This window comes from Corvus brachyrhynchos, unplaced genomic scaffold (genome assembly GCF_000691975.1).
Source record: "Corvus brachyrhynchos isolate BGI_N302 unplaced genomic scaffold, ASM69197v1 scaffold363, whole genome shotgun sequence".
NCBI classification, from domain to species: domain Eukaryota; kingdom Metazoa; phylum Chordata; class Aves; order Passeriformes; family Corvidae; genus Corvus; species Corvus brachyrhynchos.
In genome coordinates, this window is record NW_008237404.1 from 1,711,181 (window position 1) to 1,723,343 (window position 12,163).

Genomic DNA, 12,163 nt, shown 5'->3' on the forward strand with positions numbered 1-12,163 from the left:
CGCTGCCTGCGCGCCCTCCGTGCGTACGGAAAAGGATGGGAATGGGGCTGCGATACATCATGTTTCCCTTCTGCCTGAAGTAGCCACCAGGCCTCCTGACTTTACTTAGCTCATCCAGTGCAGTTTTTGCGTATTTGGTAGTCCTCTGAGAGCTTCTCCTGTGTTAACTTTCTGTGTCAGTTTCATGCACTTCGATCCCCGAGAGGGATTCTGTATCTCAGCAACACCTTGTGTGATGAACCAGCTCTTTGGTTTGGTTTGGGGAGTTTGTTTGTTTTGTTTTTTTGTTTGTTTGTTTTGTTTTGTTTTCGTTTCCTTTGGGGTTTTTTTGTCTGTTTTTTTTTTTTTTTTTTTTTTTTTTTTATTTTTTGGTCAAGGCCTTTGCAGCCTGCACTTGGCCTTTTAATTATTTCTTTGGAAAACTGTATGTCTGCCCATGACATTTATGCTACTCATGATTACAGGTTCTGTCATACTCGTCCTCAGTTACACCTTCCTCGTACTCATGCCCCTGTAAAAGCTGTTCTAGTGTTTGGATGTCTCACTACCCTGCTTGAACTGTCTCTAGTTCTAATATTTTCCTTGCTTTTTGTTGCAATGAAGCGCCACACCTGCTGTTTAGTTTTATTCTGAATGTTTTGGTAACGTGGAGCTCTTGATGGCTCCTTTTAAATTTATGTAAATTCCGCTTAACCATGTTATCTGACACAGTTCCTACTCAGTCAGGAGATTCCGATTATGATACATGGTTCTCCCAAAACACCACGTCAGTATTTGGTGGCAGCCAGAAAAACACATGAAATGTTACAGTTTTTTAGGAAAGGAAATAGAGTGTAACAGAAAACATCATAAAGTGACAGCATAAATTCGTGATCACCTGTATCTTAGCCGCTGTGTAGAGTTCTAGTCTCAGAAAAAGGGTATGTTAGAAAGTTTCAACATGGATAAGTGAATGTATGGAAAGCCTTTTGTCAGTCCATCAGAGAGGGTTAAGACCCTTCAGATTAGGAAGGGTCAATTTGCAGAGTGAGGGAAGAGAGGTGACTTAGAGGTGTCTGTGAAATGACAGTGGAGAAAGAGTAGGGCTCAAGCACTTGCATTCTTTTCTGACACACCAGGTACCTGCATCACGTGAAGCGAGTAGCCACGCTCACAGCAAGAAGGGGGAGTCATAAAATGATTGATCAAATGAAGCTTCTTACCAGATGACATTGTAGATTAAAAGTGTTTATGGGAATTTAAGGGATGCTGGACAAGTGTTTCAGAGAACTGCATTCGTGGACTGAATAATTTCAGATGCAGAAACAACTTCCTCAGCAGAATGGTTAATGTCTGGGAGAGTAGAGATTGTGGAGGTATCACATGTATTTGCCTTACCTCACTCCTTCTGAGACAGCTGCTTTTGGCTATCTTCAGGATGGAATCACCATCAGTGTCAACCCTTCAGGACAGGAGAACGACTCGTATCAACCCCTGACCTGCACTAGTACTTTCTTCTTGAACCATTTGCCATGGACATGAATTAAAAGTTACTCAGACTTAATCCTGAAACAGAGCCGACTCAGGTCTGTAGCAGGTGAGCTGTTCCTGGTCCACAAATCCTGGTCCTTCTCTCCCTAGTCCACAAAACCATTAGGACGTAGGAAAACTGTTTCAGGTTTGTCACATGTGCTTTTCTGACATCCTCTGGTTTGGCCATCCTCTTCAGAGGCTGTTTTGTTTCATGGCACCTGAGCCCCATATACTTGAGTTTCTGACTTTTTTCCTGTTGAAGTGCAAGGGAGCAGGCTGCCTGCCTGTGCTTGAGAGTGGCCTCTCAGGTGTTTGAGAAGTTCTGATTAGAAGACTCTACATAACACATGTAGATAATGGCCTAGCAATGCTCCATTTCTTCTGGCTTAAACCATGCTAGATAGCAGAAGGGAGTTTTTGTCTAAATTACTTTAGACTGATGAATTTCATACACTTTATTCTGTCAGTTATTCCTGTTAAAGTGCATTTGGCAATACTCCCAGTATCTTGTCAAATCACTGACAATCAATTCCTTTTAGGATTTAAAGATCTGAAAAATTACTTCCAATAGGAGAGATCCTTTTTCTATCTCGACTTTTACTGTGGTGGGGACAGACTCCCTCCACACCTCTATGTGTGTTACTTTGGCCACCTCTCTGGCTGTTGTCTGAGGACACAGGATTTGGATTCCTGTACATGATAATGAGCTGAAGCTTAAGCAGAGTGCAGTATCTTCCAGCTTTTGAGGTATCAGGGCGCCAGTCCAGACATTTAATAACTTTCCAGTCACTCAGATCAGGACTTCTCTACCTCCAGGCAGGTGGTTGCAGCCCCTTCCAGGTGATTTTCATTATGGTTGCACACCATTGGCCAGCTTTTCTCAGTGTGTGCTACAAACACCATGGATGATGAGCTGCTTAACTCAAAGACTGACTTGGGCAGCTTGGAAAAAACACGGACAGCTAGATTTAACTCTGTTTCATGCTCTCTGTCTTTTGATCCAGTTTACTCTAGAATAAGATCTTTTCTGAAGTTACACATGTGCTTTTTATATACTTAGTAAAAAACTTAAGGGGCTAACACTGTCCTCTTCCTCCCCATTCCCAGAGATGAAGAGCATGGCTTTCCAGTTGTATTTCTGTTCTGTGGCCTTTTAGCAGTCTTTCCTACTGTTTTCTTATCACCTGTTCTCCAGGTGATCATAATTACAGGTGAAATAAATGTACTGGGGACCAAAGACTGTCCTTCTAACTTTGGGTATTTCTTCTAACTTTGGGTATTTTTTTCCTCTGTTTTAGAATTTGGCTGTATAAAAATAGACTTTTCATATATGACCACCAGGAACTATTGTTAAATACATACAACGTTCGTGGACAAGGCCTTGGAGTCTCCTGTGCTGTTCTTATCTCTCTGAATTTATTTTTTGTTTTCTTTGGAAGGGATAATGAAGGGGCTTTCAAACAGTAGAACTGTCTCCCTTGAAGGAATTTACAAGTCTTGTTCACATAAACTCACTTTAATAGTTTTCTGATGTAGTTCTTAAGCATGAGAATGTTTTCATGCTAATGACCTAAGTCAGTATATGCATTCAGAAAAATAAATTGAATTTCGGAGGCACTTGTAATAGGTGTACATAATATTTTTACCATATGTTCTGAGTTACCTCTTCTTACAAAACCTCACAGTTAATTACTTCTTGGTTCCTAAGGCTTTAATTTACAAACCAAAAGGAAGGCTATAAAAAATCAACTAAAAAATTATTAATAGATAAAACATGTCAATGGCAGTATGCCTTTGTATCTTTTGAAACAATGGGAAATTCTTCATCAGCAACTTTATCTGTTAGTGTTTCATTTCATGGGCATGGATTTAGTCCTTGCAAATGCCAGTATGGGCTCACTGAGCAGAAAATAAAAAAAATTCAACTTTTGACTTAAGAACTGCAACTTTGTACCTGTTTCAGTTTCTTAGTGTCAAAGCATAGATGTGTCCTTGCTTAGGGGATAATAGCAAACCAGATCACTGCATGTATTGTTCAGTTAATAAAAAAAAACTTGTGAGTTAAGGAATGATTGCAAAATTCTACCACATCCTAACAAAAATAAATTGTGGTATAGGGCCTAAAATGGGTCTAGTATTGTGTATTGTTAGAGCACTGTGGCTAGAAACTGTATTATCTGTCTGGACTCACAGTCATTTCTGTAATGAAGACTTCAAATAATACATAATTTAATGATGTAAATATTTTAAAAGCATTTCTGTTTTATTCAACAGAAAACTAGGGGAAAAGTGATGATTTTGGTTTTACTAGGTAGCTTGACTCAGAATTCTTTTGTGTGAGGCTGATGGCATAGGTGGGTCTTTGGGCTGTGAGCAATTCCCTGTTTGGCCAGCCTGGCCTGAGAAGCCAGCAAGTAAATAAATGATACTCTGGAAAAGCCAGGTTTTCCAGATAAGAGCTTCCCTTAGGTGTGTACTGTGTCAGTGGAATGGCAGAGTTATCGCACAGTGGCAGGATAAGGTACCCTTTTTCCAGCAAGCAGGAAGAAGCTGTTTTAGGAAACTTCATATTGAAAGCTCTGCTAGAGCAGAAGGAAGGGTGGAAGGGGAGGAGACTGCCGGAGAGTTCTGGAGCTCTCCTTGTAATGCAGGGAAATAGGAGAAGAAAAGCCATGAGTAGCTCTACTTGAAATTACTCAGAATGTTCATGCACTGTTCAGGTGGCCCGCGGTTCTTGGTGACTTCTGCATAATGCAGGCGTATCCCTGTCTCCAGGCTCTGTTAAAGGCATTGCTCGTGTGCTGGTTCTTAGGCTGGATGCAGGGAAAATGGGTTTCTTGAGAGAAGAATCTTTCTCAGTTTTCTCCAGCTTTTCACGTGCCGAGTCCTTTCCGGCACCACCGTTCCACGAGGTGGCACTGTTCCCTGGGAGAGGCTGCTGTGCTGCCTGGGGTCAGAGGGCTCAGGGATGTTGCGTGGCAGAACCCACTTCAGCAGCTTTCTGAAAATGCCTGTACTTTTCCATTGGTACATACCGTGTCTTTTTGGAGCTTTTCGATGGCTTTTTTTTTTTTTTTTTTTTTTTTATACCCAGGGCATTTTGATTAGGACTGCTAGGCATTAAAAATGTGGTGAGGAATTAATGCTCCATGAGGTTGCACTGCACTATCCTGAACAAGCCAAGGGTAAACAGATCACACCAGTACTTTGGTATTTTTACTTGTAGGTTTGTTGCATTTAGAGGAATCTTTTCATGGCATGGAGGTTTAAGCAAGGTGATGCTGAGCTAGAATGCTGGTTTACTTCATTTGGAGTCAAAACTGTGTGGCTTTTGAACATGGGAAGGAATGACCAACAACTATCATTATTTCTAGGAAGGAAGGAAATAATTTCTGTAGGATTTTCCAGAGCCACAGGAAACCAAGAACTGTAATGTCAACTTCCCTGTAAGAACACAAGCCAAATCCATCTTATATAGAAAGGGAACAGTGTTGCTGCTCTTCCTGAATTCTCTGTGGAGACTTGTTATTTCCAATTGGCCTCTCAGTGATTTAAGAGCGCTTAAGTAGAGGGAATAAATTTTCTTTTGTTAGGAGGTTTTCCTAGTTAGTTGCATTCTTGGTGGAAGTTGTTTTACCTCACAAGATTATGCTGTTGTAAAAACCATTCACCATTGAAAAGGGTTAATTTACTTTATTTTTTTTCTTGTTGACATCTAGGAAAATGGATGATGATGATGATGACATTCCCCAGCTTTCATCCCATACATTGGCTGCGCTCCAGGAGTTCTATTTGGAACAGCAGCAGAGAGAGGGCATGAAGACCTCCCAAGGGTTTAATCAATATTCCATTGGCTCAATAGAAGAGGACTGGGTAAGAAACTATGAATTTCAGTGAATGAAGCACAGATAGAGGAATAGCCCTTACCAAGTTTCTTTTGTGGCTGAATAATGAAATGAAATTAAAGAGGGGAACACTTAAGATGTTCCTATTAATGGATGACAACACTGTAGGGAGATTTGCTTTAGTATTAAGTCTGGGTATAGTTGTTTGCTCCACATGTGCATGGGGAGTACAAACTGAAAGTACATGGAGAGGGAATAAAGCTGCTAACAGAAGCATCTGTCCCTGCTGGAAATTTTAATTCCAGCTTAGCATGTGATAGTAGTAAAGCCTCTTCCCTGAGACAAACATAATGTAACAAGACCAAGTAATCTTTCCTTTCACGTCATATTTCTTTCTGTGTTTTATTTCTTTGTTTTTGTGGATGGCTGTTTTGCTGCTTGTTTTTATTTGTGACAGACTGGTTTCTGATTTGTCTCTGGGTTGGGTTTTTTTGGGGTTTTTTTGCTCTTCCTTTTTCTGATCCATTCCCATTTAGTAGTTTTATCCTTTCTTTCTTCCTATACTGTTACTTCTCACATTCCTTTTTCCTCTTCTGCTAAAGTAACTCAATTTAAGAGCACGTAAATAATGTGCATGTGCACATTGGCCTTGAAATACCTTGTCAGTGGTTTGGATTACTTGGTTTTCCCGATGCTGCGGTTCATGCTTTGGAAACACAGGGTGTAAGGTACCTGCTGCATATCACTAGGAGCAGAAAGACTGTCAGGAAAAGAGTCACCTTTCCAGCTTTACAGTTTGTGAACTGAGAAGTTGCTATGGATTCTGGTTTTCTTCAGTTATGACTCACCACACCTAACTCTACATAGCAGAGTCAGAAGATTTGATGCTGTTTGTAATTGTGTATTATCTTTCTCAGCAATTGAGCCAATTTTGGTACAGTGATGAAACTGCATTGTGCCTGGCTAAGGAAGCAGTTCTGGCAGCTGGAAAAGGTGGCAGGTAGGTTTTAATAATTGTGTTGTAGATTTAACATATCTTTTCTGTAAATATTTTGTTTCTGCTGTGTAGACAAGAGCATGCAGTTTAATTCATTACTCATTGTACTTCATTTTTGTTCAACCGAGATACTACAGAATTGCTTTGATGTTATTTACTGATCTTCCTGTTTATCATTTCACTGAATGTTGTAGGCTGTGCCTTGTAAAAGTTTACTATGAATTTTTTAATTTTTTGAGAAATACGAAGTGCTCCAGAGCATATTATTGGCTTGTAATTCTTTTCTTAGTTTTTATATATTGTTTCTGTAGAACAGATGGAAAAAAATTGGTTTTCTTCCTGTTTCTGTAAAGAGTAATTTTTAATTTTAAGTTTTTGCATGTACTTCCTTGCTTTGCTGAAACAAGACTTTCTCTGTAGCTGAGCTTAAGATCTTTATGTAGAATGGGGTTGAACAGGTAATGAATTTCATACTTAAGTCTCTGTTATTAAAGTAATTGATGGTTAGAATGGAGGAAGAATACCTTACATTTTTGGGACTAATGTTTAAAATCTTTTCCCAAAGCCTCTCTGAGGACTGCTGTAGAGTTTTGTTGCTGTTGCTTGCCTTTTAAAATTACAATTTAAAGTTATTATGTGTTTTCTCAGGATTGCATGCATTAGTGCACCAAGTGTGTACCAGAAACTGAAAGAACAGGATGGTGAAGATTTTTCTGTGTGTGTACTGGAGTATGACAGAAGGTTTTCTGTGTATGGAGAAGAATTTATCTTCTATGATTACAATCGCCCTTTGGACTTACCTGAAAATCTCCTGCCACACAGTTTTGACATTGTAATAGCAGATCCACCCTATCTGTCTGAGGAATGTCTTCAAAAGACTGCAGAGACCATCAAATATCTAACAAAAGGAAAGATTCTGCTTTGCACAGGTATAACTAATAAAAATATTAGGTCCCCTTAAGTGCCTTTTTATCTCTTTCTAATGACAAACTTACATGAGAAAAATACTAACTCAATAATGCTGAATTATCATTAATTGAAGGAGGAATTTGTATCCTAAGCTTTTTATTTGAGTACTTGAGCTCAACCTTTATTTTAAACAGAAGGCACGTGGGTTTTAATAGTTCAAGTCAGTACTTTTTTCCTATGGCATTATGAATTCTACTAAATTTTTGAAGAATTATAAGATCATCCAGAAAAATTCCAGAAATGTATTTTTTCTTGTAAAAGGGCCACTCTCTATAATTGCAATGATTGAAGTTTGGGAATGGCAAACATAGGTGCAAGTTATTGTTTATGTCTTAGGCACTGAAATACAGCAGGAGGAACTAAAAAGCAGTGATAAAAGCAGTGAAAACATATAACTAGGTATCTGTACTTGTGGGTCCTTCTTTAGGAAGGTGCAGTTGCTGGTTTGAGAAGTGATGGGTGTCTACCCAGGTCATGGCTTTTCTTAAACTGTATTGTTATTACAAGACATCTGAAGACATCCAGGAAAGCTTTCCAAAAAAGCAAAGGACAAAACCCTTCTGTACGTACAGTCTGAGGGAAGGCAACCAAGCAGGCAAAACAAAGAAAAATTAAAATAATGTGGCCATTGAAAGCCTGCTCCTTGGTTTAAGTGCATGTGGTAGTCACACACAAGGGTGGTTCTCAGAAGTTTTTTCCCTAGAATGGATAGGTGGTTCTTCAGTTTACTGCTCAAGGCAGTAATTTCTCAGTGTGTAGCTGCAAATATCACACTGTGGTTTATTTAAGTGAAAGAGTGGATGTAATCTGTTTGCATTTCCCATGGCTCCCTACCATTTAACTTCCTTGGAATGCAGCAAGAAGACTGAGTTCAAGTTTGTTTACCGTAAAAAGGGCACTGATACCCTCTACTTAGTTTTATGAAATTTCTTGGACATTCATTTCCTTGGGACGTCTTCTGTTCTTCTAGGTTTATTTTAAATTTCCCAACAGATTCTGTTGTTAAGGAAGGCTGAGAGTGTAGCTGCTTTAAGCCTTCCTTCCTTAAAAAAAACAGGCTCTCTATATATGCATTTAGGAGGAGCTATTGAAAAAGTTCAAACATTCTGTTACTGTTTTTTCTTATTGAATACCAGTTATTTTTGCTGCAGGTGCAGTCATGGAGGAACAGGCAGCAAAGCTTCTTGGTGTGAAGATGTGCAAGTTTATTCCAAAACACTCACGAAATTTAGCCAATGAATTTCGATGTTACGTGAACTATGCTTCTGGACTGGACTGATTCTCCTAAGATCATCTGCAAATCTACAACTTCTTCAGTCAAGCTTCCTTCTGTTTTTTATCAGTTACTCCACATTTTTCAGTGCTGAAATATTTGGCTCCAAGGACTGTTTTCTGGGATAACTGGAATCAACACAGTGTGATGGCCACTCTCTTTCAAAGGAGTAAGCATTTGCAGTTACTGTGTTTCTTATTAGGTAAATGCAGACCAAGCAGTGCAGGTGCTGGATAATGGGAACTTCTCTGTTAGAGTTTCTTTTTAACTGGTAGCTTTTACCATTTGAGGACACATCAGTGACCTCTTTGAAAGGATTTTAGCTTATAACAACACATAGGTGTTTGCCTTGCAGGCATCAGAATCATCATTGCCGAAGAACTTGATAGTTCTGCAGTAATGTAACCCATACATGTCCCTTAAATCTTGAATCATAATGGCTCTGATTAAATATAGTGCCTACTTTTTAATAATTTCAATATCAAACTAAAGATGATCTACAGATATGTCAAGTTTATAGTTACAAGAATGGTTATGATTTTTTTTCCAGTTGCCTGGTTTTATCTTTTTCTCCTGTTCCACATAGCAGTAGAATAGAAGCATCTTAAAAATCATTGAACCTTACAAGGCCACTGAGGAATAACATATTGATAAACTCCCACTGTTTCAAATAGAAAAATGTTAGATTTTATATTTAAGGTTTGGACTATATTTCAGTCAAAGTAGATGATACACTGGAAAAACTTCACTTTGGGTAAGTAGAGATTTTTGATAACTGGTATTTTTAAAGCCAGTTTTGACTAACCTTTTGACTACACTAGTGAATTCTTGGGTGGAAGTTAGTTCATAAATTTCAAGGCACTCAACAGTTTTATAATCTCTAAATACACTCTACAAAACACAAGTACTTGTCTTTGTATGTCGTACTGTATAAAGGCTAATAGAAATGCTGCATCTACAAAATGAATCATGTAAAATGAAGTATTAAATTTATTTTGTGGTGGGAATAAACCTAACAAGACTTTTTATAACACAGTGATAATACTCATATATCTGCTGTTTGAATGCAGATTTTCCCATCTGGTGGAGTAAACAGGAACTGAGCAGGAATAAAACAGATGGATTACTATCCTCTCTCAATGTTCAGAGAATGGTGCTGTCTGAGCTGGACACAACAGTGCTTCATAAATACCCACCCAAGCCACTATATCTCTCCTCCCCATTTTTCAAGAGATCTCTTTGTTTCCTAAGGCTTTTCCTTCCTCACATTTTACGCCTGCTGGTTCCTCCCTGCATGTAGTGTCTCTGGGTTCCATGGCAACAATTTTCTTCCTCTTCTACACGCCGGCCTCTCCTGACAAGCTCTGTGAGCCCAGGACCCATACAGTCTTGCCTTTCAAACCAGATGCCATCCTTGCTGCTGAGCCAGAATTCCCCTAAAAATGACTGTCCACAGGTGAAATACAGCTGGGTTTCGTTGTTTTCCAGGAGGCTACACCATCACTTTTATGTGGCCAGTGTAAAAATAAAGCAAACCAGAACGTTAACTGCATAGCTGTTGGCACAAACTTGTACTTCAAACTGGTTTATTACCTCAGTGTCTTGCACACCAAGCAGATGGAGACAATGAAGTAACTCATGAAACTTCGTTTTTAACTACATAGAGGCTTCAAGTGGGACAGGTATCATTGCCAGAAGGGATGATACTATTCCCCTGCCACCCACCTACATTAGAATGTGCTGTTCAAATTGAAGCCTCACCTGTGTTGCTGCTTTGCTTGCTTATTTTGGTAAATGTGTGTTATTGGTCTCTCCATAGTGGAATTAAAAGACAGCTTTGCTAACTTCATCAGAAATATTTCTTAAAAAGATAAAAATGCACCATTCAGTTGTACCAAGAAGTTCACTTCCAAGAAAGTCACTGCTGCTTCTCACATGTAGGTCAGAAAAGGGGCACTGTGAAGACATATAGTTATGAAACTGAGAGTACATGAAAATCTGCGCAGATGCACTCAACAGAGCAGCCCGTTGTCCACCAGCTTCCCTCTTAAAAGCCTGGGGAATGCAGGCAGCTGCCCAAGCAGAGCTTGACTAGTGGCATTTACAGCCTTCATCAGTGATGAGAGGTAAACTATTTTTGTCATACTTGATTCCAAGGAAGTAGCTGTTTCAGAGAAGGGTACAAGTCACAAAAATTCGTAGTGAATTTGTGTTTTGTGCCAGCGTGGTAACTTTAAGAAATACTATGTGACAGCAAAATCCCTCTTTTCTTCTGTAACAGGATTATGAATAAAAATACCAGCGTCAAGTAATGATTGACTTTACTGGGCATGTCTGATGGGTGGACCTTCTGTTGGAACAGACTGTGGTAAAGTGTTAGCACCATGGTACTCTTCCATTGGCATTTATGACTGCACAGTCATATGTGCTACAGCCTCTTTAACTACCCTAGTCCAGGTAGTTATGGCTGATCCCTAGTCCCAGCAAGATTAATAGATGTTTATACCTTCTGAGCACATCCCAGCCTTTTTCCCTTTTCCTCCTGCTGCTTTCGTGTTCATGTTCCCCCATGCAATTCCATGTTTACTTGTAGCTGTAGATCTTCACCTAGTCAGACAGACACCTTCAGGTGACTGGCAAGTAAACCCAAACTAGCATCTCAGGCTTTCCTCAGCCTTCCTGGTTGATAGGAATTTTCCAACCTACCTTGAGCGATACTACAGACCAGAAAATAATCTCTTTACTGAGGATATTGTTCTGTGTTTTGTGGCTCCTAATGTATTCCAGGGACAACCTCGTTGAAGGAAGAGATTTTCCTGGCACAGAAAAAATTTTCTCAAGTCAACTGCAGCTGCCAGATAGTTTTAGCTTTGAATTGTTTGCACTTATTGGGCCTGGAGTTGGTTCAGTGAGGCATTTCATGTCTGCCTTCTATCAACAGTTTGTGAAGCCTTGAAGCAACTCCAATGAACACTCCCTCCCCCATTCAAATTAAAGGCAAGGCTGCGGCAGCTGTAACCAGAGGGCGGGAAGCTGGAAAATGTCACACCACATTTGAAGTGAAACTGATATAAATCCATGATGTGATGACCTTGTTAAAAAAAAACAATTCCAAACAAATGCAAACTACATTTAACACTCAACCTTTCCCACATGAGTAATGTGGAGAGAAAGGATGTATGGAAGGATATTTGGAAGGCCAGCAAGTGTTTGTGTAGCTAGTAGCTCTTGATGTTAAGTATTAACAAACAGTTGCTCATGCTAAAACATAAACAGCTTTTAAGAGACACCTAACTGGAAAGCTGGATCAGGAAGCAAACCGGCTCAGCTAAAAAGTCTGTCACAGAGGAAAAGGAGGATTAAAAAGGGAAAATGGGCTTCTGAACAGGGTAACATAAAGGTGCTTGAACCATGGGAAGCTTTCTGCACTTGTTGCAGTGTGACAATGAGTTTGCCAACACACGCACTCTATTGATCTGTGGAGGTTTTGCAGTTCTCTAATACTTTCATTCAGTTTCTGAAGCTTTATATATGCTAAAACATCTGCTTTTCTGGATTGGAGAAACT

The 12,163-nt window shown here is 39.5% G+C and overlaps 1 protein-coding gene across 4 annotated transcripts in view; it reads left to right on the forward strand.

The window, feature by feature from the left end:
- Window positions 1–10,920, forward strand: part of EEF1AKMT1 (eukaryotic translation elongation factor 1 alpha lysine methyltransferase 1) — a 169,224-nt gene extending 158,304 nt beyond the window's left edge. Inside the window, exons 1-6 of one of the 4 annotated variants that reach the window (XR_001860890.1) lie at window positions 427–1,576; window positions 5,232–5,385; window positions 6,275–6,357; window positions 7,003–7,283; window positions 8,475–8,765; window positions 9,667–10,920. Coding sequence is in view for 3 of the 4 variants with exons in the window: in XM_017730794.1 (XP_017586283.1) it covers window positions 5,236–5,385; window positions 6,275–6,357; window positions 7,003–7,283; window positions 8,475–8,602 (642 nt within the window). In the remaining variant the exon portion in view is untranslated. Of the gene's footprint in view, window positions 1–425; window positions 1,577–5,231; window positions 5,386–6,274; window positions 6,358–7,002; window positions 7,284–8,474 lie in introns of those variants that run through there. The other 3 variants (XM_017730793.1, XM_017730792.1, XM_017730794.1) reach the window with 3 other exon arrangements.
- The last annotated feature ends 1,243 nt before the right edge of the window (window positions 10,921–12,163 follow it).